At 35.3% G+C, this 11,122-nt stretch overlaps 1 protein-coding gene across 1 annotated transcript; it reads left to right on the top strand.

Annotated features, from left to right (window-relative positions):
- Positions 1 to 3,702: 3,702 nt before the first annotated feature.
- LOC134697464 (allene oxide synthase-lipoxygenase protein-like) lies at positions 3,703 to 7,109 on the top strand. The gene is made up of 3 exons (XM_063559745.1): positions 3,703 to 3,723; positions 5,339 to 5,512; positions 6,939 to 7,109. The coding sequence occupies exons 1-3, from the start codon at positions 3,703 to 3,705 to the stop codon at positions 7,107 to 7,109; spliced, it is 366 nt and encodes a 121-aa protein (XP_063415815.1).
- Positions 7,110 to 11,122: the final 4,013 nt, after the last annotated feature.

Raw genomic sequence — 11,122 nt, forward strand, 5'->3', positions numbered from 1 at the left:
TTTTATTGAGTGTTAGAGGATTTGCTGGGTCGTTTGGTCTCCCATTTTTATGCCATTCGTTGTACGTAATCCGTTTTTCCTTTAAGGCGTTCTTTATGTCACTATTCCATACTTTGAGCTTTGGTCTTGATTGATAAATTGTTTTATTTCCTGATGAATTTTGTGATGCTATTGTAAGTATATCATTCATCCGCTCACTTACTTCTTGTGACTCTAATGAATCTGTTATAATTGATTCTTGCAGCTTCAGTGCATCTTTGTCTGTTATTGCTTTATACAGATCCTTGTCTACCTCATCCCATTTAATTTTGGATTTCGGACGGTTTTTTTGCTTCATACCAAGTTTCTCATGCTTCCAGTTTATACTCATACTGATTGGATGATGGTCTGAGGCGTTGGTGTGGCATTTGAGGATTGACTTTCCCTTCCCTAGTATGTCTGGTGTTATGTTGTGTAGGAAATAGTCAATTTCAGAGCATTCACACCCCTTCGAGTTGATGAATATATTTCCAATGTTATCAAATTTCAATTCAATTTCATTTATAAATTTCTTCAGGTACCCATTTCTCTGGTTCGTTGGTTTTCCAGCATTAAGGTCTTCGTTAATGTCTCCACCTATAACAATGTGGTGAATACTGATGTATTTTTGGCATATCTCGTGCAGTTCATCTATGCACTCCTGATATTCAATTTGATGTTTTTTGCTCCCGTTTGATGGTAGATACACCCTTACAACCAGTATTCGCCTAACTGAGTTCTTAAGTTCAATACATTGTATTTTTTTCTGATCCGTTGTCAAGAGGTCTGATGAGATGATTTATGTTTGTGTGTTTCAAATGATTCCCAAGCCACCGTATCCTCTTGGCATGGATACTGGAAGAATTGGTTCGTTCATATCCACCCCTTGGCTGCAAAGTTTACTTTACAGTTGATATCAGAGATCATACATATGTATTTGAGAATGAAAAAGCCAATGTTCCTGAATTAAGATGATGTCATTTTCCTGTAGAATTTCGCTAATGGAGTGTCCACATGTTTTGATATTTTTGCAGTTGTACGAGGCTATGCTGATGGATTTGTCCTTAGTGTCTAAAATTGGTTGATGTTGTTTCGTTGGGGATTGCTCAGCACTAAAAAAGGGTTGTTTCCACAAGCTGCACCTGTTGCCATGTTGTATAACGGTAGTTGATTAACAGGATGGTGCATTGGAGGAATTTGTGACTCTAGTCTTCTGACATAGTAGTGTTGTCTTGGTGGTAATGGTGCGCTTGAACCAGTGTGTTGTACATGTGCCTTTTTTGTTCCATTCCATATCTTTTGGGTGTTATCAGATTTCTGTTGACATGCTCCTGTAGCAGTTTTCTTGTTTGGATGGCTGTATATTAGAGGTATTCCGTGGAGTTTGGCAGGGTCCTCGTTTGTTATTGTTCTTGGCGAGTAGTCGGCAGATATAGTTTTGGCCTCTTCAGTTTTGTGGCTGACAGAGATGTTTGGCTTGTCTTCACTTCTATGAGTAGTCTCATCCAGTTACATGTTGTCTATGTTTTTGTCAATTCAGTCGAATACAACACCTATAAGCGTCCTGTGCAGCCGCTTGAAACTTTGTTTGAAGTATTCAGTCATATTATTGCTGTTATTGTCATGTCTGCTGTTCTCATTACTTGTTTCGCTTGGTGAGTGGTGTTGCTTCTCATTGACTTGTTCCATTTGCCACTTGTTGCACCTCAATACTTTCTATTCTACGAACTAGTGTCTTGACTGTGTGTTCCAGTTCGTGGTTCCTTGCTTCTAATTCTTGGCACCTTGATTCCAGTTTTATTCTGTTGTTATTTGCTTCTTGGATCGCCTTTTCTCGTAGTTTGACCTGATCTTCCATTTTTTTTAATTTTATTTCCTTTGCACGCAGTTCACTGCATGTATTTTGCGTCCTTATGTGCAGTTGTTGTGTCTTCTTTTTGGCTTATTGCTGGTTGCTGCATGGTCATATTGACAGTCTGTGTAGGTGATGGTTCCACATCTGTCTGATTGTCTTGCCTTGAGGCGGCTGTGCAAATATGCTATTGGGGTTCCTCGTTGATATATTCCATACATTGCACAGTGACATTGTCTGTTACAAGTTGAGCATACGTCAGAGCCTATTCTTTCCATAGATTTTTCAAACTTTGGGCATTGTTGTGCTTGTTCCTGACAGTCAATCTGTAATTGCTCTTTTCTAATTTCGACTTCCTCTATTAGTAAGGTTTCGGCTAACGACTCCTCAATACTTTCCTTGCCCCTTACTTGCTTTAGTGGTGTATCGCATAACTTGCATGTATAATCGGTGTCTGTATCGTCCGAACCTTCCACTTGCTCTATTTCAATGGCGGATAGCTTTTGACAACTGTGATGAACCCAATGATTGCCTGTCTTGCAAAAAGTTCCTTTAGTTCTGCAAGGTCTTGTACATTTTGGACATATGATGTTATTGCTGATATTCTCTCTTTTACTGCTGTCAGTTAATTGTTTAAGTTGATCTTGAAGTTGATTGTTTAACAGATCCACGTCCAGGTTTATTCTGTCAGTTTCATTGACTACAATTTCCTGTATTTTTTGGGCATCCACCCTCGTAAATATATCACTTCCTTTGCCATTTACAAGAGTTTGCTTTGTGTTGTATAGATGTTGACCGTGTCCTGGGGGTTCTTTCTTTATCTTTGCAGTATATTGGACAGTTGCCCCTGACTTGTCTTGGTATGGCTGTATATAGACTTCCACACCTTCTTTCTTTATACCTTCATAATAAGCCATAGCTGCCATCTTGAATAGTTCGGAAGTTACGGCATCTACTGTAATTACTATTCCGCCACTGGTATACCTATATTGGAGAGTTCTTGCCCTTTGTGTGGCTTTTAACTTTTTCGTAAGCGCTTTGCCAATGTTCAAATTGTAGTCGTTGACGATATTACTGGAATTACTGATTTTTGTTGAACGTTTGTTTGGTTGGTCCAATTCCATTGTGGATTTTATGTGAGGTAATATGTGTGCTGTCAGGTGTATCCAACGCAAAGGTATCTTTGACAATTAAGACTATAACTGCACAGTGTGGCTTGGTCATTCCATGCCTCCTGTAGCACAATAGCAGGTGAAATTGTCAAAGTAGCTATTGGTAGCAGTCCACTTTTACTTGGTCCGCAATTTCTTTTAGCCAGACTCTAGATAGTAGTGGAGATGGGTGAATTCCGTCGGAGAGCAGACTGTACTTTATGACGTCTTTTGTAGGCTTGTTTTTACCCCTCTTGACTTGCTTACGGGTTCGAAGATGAACGGTCAGCAGTAGTGAGTGCACCCCTAGTTCGCTGTTAAGTGAGTGGATCTTCAGGTTTAGTTCTTTAACCTGTTGTCTCAAGGTTATGTCTTGTTCAGTGAATAACTCAGGGTTTTTTGTGGCCTTTTGACGAATTCCAGCGAACTATAGAATAATGTGGCACTTCAAGGAATGGTAGTGTGCAGCCTGGGTGTTTCTTGACCAGCTGTATGAAGTTGGCATATAATTTCTTGCACCGCTTCCTGTGTGTTTGTGTTGGCAATTGAGATTTGTCCCAATTTTCTCTCTTAGTCAAATTGCAAGTGCCAAGCCAAATATAGAGGTGAATATTCCCGTCTTGCTGTATCAATGTTGTTTTTCAGCCAGCGCAGTCGGTGTTGAATGTCGTCCCCGGATTTATGCCACCATTTGATGTGTTGGTTTGTTGGGCCTGCAGTTTTGTAGTTATTTTGACTTACTGTCAGAAATGACCGCTGCTGTGAGCACTCTTCGTCCTTGTACCGGTTTATCTTCCTTTTGTAAGAAGTCGATAAGTCTTTTATTTGACATTGGTTGATGTTTTGCTGTGAGGATGAGGAGAGGGGGAAGGGAAGGGGTACGGCGTTTGCCTATAATAACACAGGTTCACACGTATGTGGGGTGAAAAACGATGTTTTGTCTCGGACTACATGATTTTGGTCGGTATTATAAATAGTAGTACGGAAAAGTTAATGTTGAAGTGTTCGTAGAAAAATTTCAATTACTTTACGTTAGAAATGTACAGATTTGTACGGGTTTTACTGCATAAAAGTATTAAATGTAGATCAGTGGTTGTAAACGAGCTCCACCTACACCTTTTTCAGTCGTTATAACTCAATAAAACACTATAAAACTTAAAAATCTTCCACCAGAGAAGAAATGTCAGCCACCATTTATTTACATCCTGACACCGGAACTGTAACAAGTTTTTAGTTGACAGTTTACTAAAATTGCAAAAAAGGGCAGCTTAAATTATTTTAAACGAACACGATATTCGTAAACCATCTATTGAACTATTTAAGGTATCTGGAAGTATTCCTGTTACTAAGATAATATCTTACCACAAATCATAATTAATGTATAAATCAAAACACTAACTGGCACCAAAATATTTATCCAATCGTATTGTGCCTACAAGTAGTAAACAATCGTACAATACTCGACTTTCATCATCGGATAATTTTATTGTCCCTAAATCAAATACACAAATCAAGACTTTCTTTTAGTGGTCCAAAAGTGTGGAATTCATTGTCCAGTGAAATTAGAAAATCAAAAAGTATAACTGCATTTAAAAACTTTTTTTTAAAAGTGTTCAATTTATAAGTTAAGCCATAATGTATACCATAGGTGTTTTTGTTTTTGTTGTTATTGTTATATTACTTTATATACGTCTATTGTTTACATGTGTGTAATAGTAGATTAAATATGTTTTATTCATATTGTTAAAATTGTATGTATATATAGAGAGCCTTATGGAAAATTGGTTTAATCCAAATGAGTTACTCTCTTTAAATAAAGCTTTTATTATTATTATTATTTTTATTATTATTATTATTATTATTATTATTATTATTATTATTATTATTATTATTATTATTATTATTATTATTATTATTATTATTATTATTATTATTATTAATCCATTGTTACTGTTGACTGGGAAAACACGTCTAATCGAGTCGGCCCTGTCGTGCTGAATGGTTATTCCCATGAAGAGCGGGAATATAAATAACGGTCTATGGGCAGACAACTAGAAGAAATTAATTCCAATCTAATTCAGATCTTTCAAATGGTTGAAATAACATTAATGAATAGAAGCGTACGTAATTATTTTTCTTATTTCTTTAAATAAACCGAAAACACGTTGGTTTGCAATAATAATACTCAATCAAGTTTCTGCAATTGCAAAAACAATATTCAGTTCGTGAAAATTTGTCTATAACGTTGATTGGATTTAAGAGTTTTTTGTCTTCTATAAACATTTCATTTCACAACTATGCTATTGTTGTATTGTAGGGTGTCCCTGGTAATGATAAATTCAAAACAACAGATCAACTTGTTATAACATTGACATCCATTATCTACACGTGCAGTGCTGGTCATGCCGCAGCCAACTTCCCACAATACGATGAATATGGTGCTCCATTCAATTACCCATACTATTTGTCTGGAGTTCCTCCTAAAGACAAGGTTTGTACATATTATAATGACTGAGGTAGTTACAGCTTTCCAATAATCAGGAGCCTATTATTCAGTGGTTGTCATTTGTTTATGTGTTACATATTTGTTTCTCGTTAACTTTTTTTTATATAAATAAGGCCGTTAGTTTTATTCGTTTGAATTGTTTAACATTGTCATTTAGAGGCCTTTCAGCTCATTGTTGAAGTTCTTACGGTGACCTATAGTTGTTTATTCTGTGTCTCTTGTTGAGGTTGTCTCATTGGCAATCATACCACATCTTCTTTATATTTGTATACTGTTTTGTTTATCAAATTATAAAAAGGACAAATACGCTTTATCTTTTCTTAAAATAAGGTAACGTTATGTAAAACAAAAGTTCCCAAAATGACATTCAAACTAATAATTCAAATATTACCCGAAAGTACATGACACAAAACAAAAGAAGACAAAAAGACAAACAATGATTTACAAGACAATGACAACAAGATACTGGTAAAACTTAATCAAATCTCAGTAGTGATTGCAAATGCTCCGGAATATAAGTTTCCAAATTAAAAATTACAGATAAATAAAACTCGAAATATTTTAATCATGTCTGTTCCAAGTCACACTTTGAACCAAAAATAACATAAATGCTCTTTTTTCGTTGGCAAAAGTTGATAGTTTTTAGTTGTGTCTCCCTGCTTGAACTACCAAGATAATATTTGGCGATATTGATTATAGGATGCAACCATTTTATTTAAGTTTTTATTATGCATCAAGTGACAAAATCAAGAACCTTTAGAAGAAACAAAAACAAAAACAATGTAAATTAAATATTCAATTAAAAATTTGAGTTATTCAATCGATTTTCTTTATCTTTGATGTAGTCTCAATATAATAAGATCATAGAAGACATATGGTGACCCGTTGTTTTCAGATCCTTGTCAGTTGAAAAATGTACTATTTTTTATAAATTTCCTGTTTATAAAACTTTGAAATTTTCGAAAAGCTAAGGGTTTTCTTAACAAAGGCATAAACTACCTAAGCCGTATTTGGCACAACTTTTTGGATTTTTTTATCCTCAATGCTCTTCAACTTTGTACTTGTTTTGCTTTATAAACATTTTGATATGCGCGTCACTGATGAGTCTTGTGTAGACGAAACGCTCGTCTGGCGTACTAAATTATAATCCTGGTTCCTTTGATAACTATTGACTCTGTTGTGTTTCAGTAAACCTGACTTTAAGATGATCACATATTGCCTAAAATATAAATTTATTCTATAGTTGCACCACCTATGCCTTAAAGTTCGTTGCTCATCGAATTGATTGATGAACCTACAATGAGTCGTGTAGGAGAAACATATATTTGAGACAGAAGAGGTTTTTTTTTTCATCAGTCGTTAAGGGTTACCCAATATTGAATCATTTATATCTAATTTCATGTTTTTGAAGTGTCCAGTCACTGAAGAAACCATCCTAATCCTGACTATTCCAGACAGAGACATACTTGTACAGGTAATGACAGTCACAAACGTTCTCATTGAGAAGGCTACGAAAAGTCTTGGTGATTTTGAGAAACAGTTTATTGTGGATTCAAAAGCAGTAAAAGTTGTTGAAGAGTAAGTCTTTGCAATCATTTTCTCTTGTTATTTTAATTCTGAACGGACCAGAAATAAGTTCTTTTTTTAATGAAGCATTTAAACACTTATTTCCGTATTACATTCATAGACATTATTTGTTGATACGGTTGGTAGTGTATGACGCTTGCATTATGCCTTTTGTGTAATCAAATGTAATCAATCTCCTGTATTTTTAGAAAAGTATTTTCTAATATATAAAGCTAGTTACAGACCAGATTTAACCAAACATTTTCTTGGGGAGTTTTTCGAGTCAGGAATATGACAGTTGTTCTCAATTCTTTATGTTGGTTGAATCAGTCTCACGTTTGATTTTGTCAGTTTTATGGACTTTTTCGAACTTACTTTTGAGTTTATTATCTTTGTTAAATATTGTATCAAACTATTTTGTAATGTTTTTGTGTTATTCTTATTCTCAATACTCAGAAGATCGAGTATTAAGACTTTTAAGTATTTCAGACACATGCCTACAACCACATTAGTTTTTTTTTAATTTGATGCAATGTTTGTTACCCTGTGTTTAAAATTTAGAAATACTTTTATACTTTTTAAGAAGCAAGTAGAGGTACGTCTACACGGTATACTACTCCTTTTATGAAAGCAACACTCAACATGCAAATGCACGCTTAGTCAAAATCTCACCTACTGGGGAAAGGACAATATGCGAAGACTATTATGGTATTTCAAGATCTGGGACTGCCAAAATATGTCACTATGAAACACAAATAATTTCTGTTAAACAATTCCTGATTCAATTCAATGATGTCCAGTTTAATGAAGCTGACGTTATTCACAAGTTAGTAACACTACGCAGTCTTAAAATGAAAACAAAATAAAATTTAAAAATCTTGGCAGTTAGGATTTTTACTTTTTGTATATTTTGTTGAAACAAAATCTCTAAAGATGTATTTCCTTTGAATTCGTAAATACAAGTTAGATGTCAAAATCCATCTTAAAGTTTTTAAATATTCAGTCTTTTAATCCCAGAGCATTTTTTCCTGGGATTCATAGTGGAATTTACTACGTTAATATTTTAACTGTTATAGAACAAATACCAGATTATTTTTCCTTTTTATGTTAGAGGGAGAGCGGCATTTTTTCCGTGCTGGCATACTGTTATAAGTTAAATACTATAAAATACCATACCTGAAGTAATTAACACTGCAATATATATTTGCGTGTGTGTGCTCATTGATAGCATGTTTGTACTATATCATATTATTTTAAATACGGTTGTAAATATTTTATTTATATCTTGTGTTTGTTTTATATTGCCTGTTGCTCAATCCTTTTCATAACTAAATGAATAAAATATGCTTATAATCAAACAATTATGACAAGAGTGACTCGTCAAATGACAGGCGTATGCGTAAATTAATGATAATGTAGTAACACATATCAAAGAAGAAAGCTTAGATGAACCTTTCATTTACATAGACTTTAAAAACAAAATCATTTTATAAACAGCAAAAAACATAGCTGAAAATAGAAAAAAAAACGTACGAAGTCATAGTAAAAAAGAAAACGATCAAATGACAAACTATTTACAAAACGCCACATAAAAACACCCCACACAAAGTCACGATCGCACTACAAATACAAAGTTTGAAGTTCGATCGTGCAGATTGCAGAAAGTTCGTAGTACATTTATTAGTGGAAAAGTCTTAATGATCTCGATGATTGTGGTCAACCTTGAACATGTTCAAAACAATCGTAATGTTGTCGTGGCAAAATCAGGTCATGGTAAAGTGTAATGAGAGCGCAGTAAGGTTTTGGTAAGATTGAAAAAGTCGCCGTACCATCGTAGCAACAGAGTATCGAAAGCGTTATTCTAGTGGGGAAGACTGCCCAACGATATGAAAGCGATGTTCCTACGACCCCACTACAACCGCGACCCAACCACGCTTCTGCTTCAACTATACCACGTTTATACTACGTTGTTCAAGACCCTTGTACGATTTTAGCATGGTCGGTTCGACATATCTCTACACGATCATGATTCGTTTCAGATCTGCATCTGTCCCTGTCTCTTCCCCTACCACCACGCCCTCGAGTTCTGGTATATTTTAGTTGCATGACTGTTGTTTCCGAGAAACTCTAAAACCAGAGGATAATTAGTCAAACTCACAGTATCAATGAGAAGCAGAAAGAATGGAACAGTATTTATATGGAACACGTTGTTAACGTTTTTTTCTGCGTAGTATTAAAGATTGCGATATACACGTGGTATGATCGTAGTGTGGTCGTGATTAGAGAGTGCTATGATCGCTCGCAGAAGAAGCCTGGCAAGATCGTGTTGCAATCTGATAAATCGTGGTATGGTCGTAGTGAGGATGTGATGAGGGTAAAACAATCATGATAATCGTAGTAAGGTCGCAAAATAAGCGTGGTAAGAACGTAGAAAAATCGTAGCGGGATCTTTGTAGTAGCGTAATGCGAACGTTGCAGAGACTTGACATTATTAAGTACAAACACGTACATTAACGCTGATGTTGCCGCCGACTTGGGAATTCAGGGAAAAATTCATGAATTGACAGTCAATGTGTCGAAACATTTAAAAATATGCCAGCTGAAGTTAAACTGAAAAGTTAAGTTGATCGGACAGACGGAATGATGATTGCATCTACTTCTTACCGTGTTACTGGACGTTTACAACCAGTTGACTGGAAACAACACGTGTGGAGAATCTTGCTGGTATTACATTTCAGAATCCGGGACACAGACCTACCATTGATATGTTGATCGGGATAGATTATCCTGATCTACATTGCTCTTTTAGAAATATACGTGGTAAACAATTTATTTTGCTCGCAGACAAGATAATCGAAATGATTAAGATATCATTATCAGGAAGTTCTGAAAATCAAATACCAGAACATCAAGCGGAAGCGTATTTCTAAACTTTTATGAGCGACAGACAATGTCTTAAAGGTAGAGCAATCTTTGAAAGTTAAGATGGATTACATTGAAAGGTTCCATGATTTAAGAACTTGTTTGTATTAAAGTACAGAGACGTTTGCTGTTAGACGATGACATTGTGTTGACTCGTCTTCATAAATTCAGTAACACTTAATTCTCAGGCGGCTAATTGGTAAGTTATTTATGTTAGACCCGTGAACAAGAGTGGAACGATATCTAAGAGGTTAATAGCAGCGCAATAAAGAGTGCTCTTTTATGTTCAGTCAACATTCAACGTCTTGATTACAATGCCATAGTATTTGAATTACGATTTTTAGTTAAACACGCATGATAAGTGCCCGAGGATTACTTGATAATCTGGTCAGACAGTATCAGTATATGACTACATCAGGAGTAGAAATTACAACCCATTAGTGATTAATCCAAGTAATTCATACTTCATCGCATCCCAAGCAATTTTTCAACTTTAAAAAACTAGTTCACCTTTTTTTAATGGATTGGCAGATGTATTAAAAAAGTGATTCATGCGGGCTTGAAGTTATTGTGATCATATACCACGGATTGGCTTATTAGGCTAGGTATTTTACAACGAGCGATAGCAAGTACAGAAATTCCTCTTGCCTTCGGTCATCGGGATGATCTTACACTGACACATCGCGTCGGATTACTTTTAGTAATCTACAGTCGGAGATGTAGAAACCGAACCTCAAATATTTCAAATTGCGAAAAGTGAGGCATTTTCAGACAAATGCAACTCTTTAATGACGAGTTAAGATTTACTGAAAACTTGCAAATTGTTGGGATTACATCTCGGTATTAATGAGAATGGAATATTCATATTTTCAGTACGTTGATTTTTACCATTTGATGCTCGATATCCTTATATGACGACGCAAAAATTTGGTCACGAAGTTTTTTTTAAAGCGCTATCATGAACTTAGAAAAATTGTCAGCGGGACAAATGAAATGTTTTCAGCATTATCGTCACTTTTTTGGATTATTCCAGGTAATGGCTCTGTTCAAGGAAATCCGTGTTTCAAACACCATTAAAACTTTCGCTGGTACAGCAGTTATATTAGA

This window comes from Mytilus trossulus, chromosome 14, assembly GCF_036588685.1.
Source record: "Mytilus trossulus isolate FHL-02 chromosome 14, PNRI_Mtr1.1.1.hap1, whole genome shotgun sequence".
In the NCBI taxonomy this organism is placed as follows: domain Eukaryota; kingdom Metazoa; phylum Mollusca; class Bivalvia; order Mytilida; family Mytilidae; genus Mytilus; species Mytilus trossulus.

Excerpts from the sequence above, each read along its gene's own strand:
- LOC134697464 (XM_063559745.1), top strand. The coding sequence starts at position 3,703 with ATGCCACCATTTGATGTGTTG. Across the intron at positions 3,724-5,338 it reads TGCCACCATTTGATGTGTTG|GGTGTCCCTGGTAATGATAA; the intron begins GTTTGTTGGGCC and ends GTTGTATTGTAG. Across the intron at positions 5,513-6,938 it reads GAGTTCCTCCTAAAGACAAG|TGTCCAGTCACTGAAGAAAC; the intron begins GTTTGTACATAT and ends ATGTTTTTGAAG.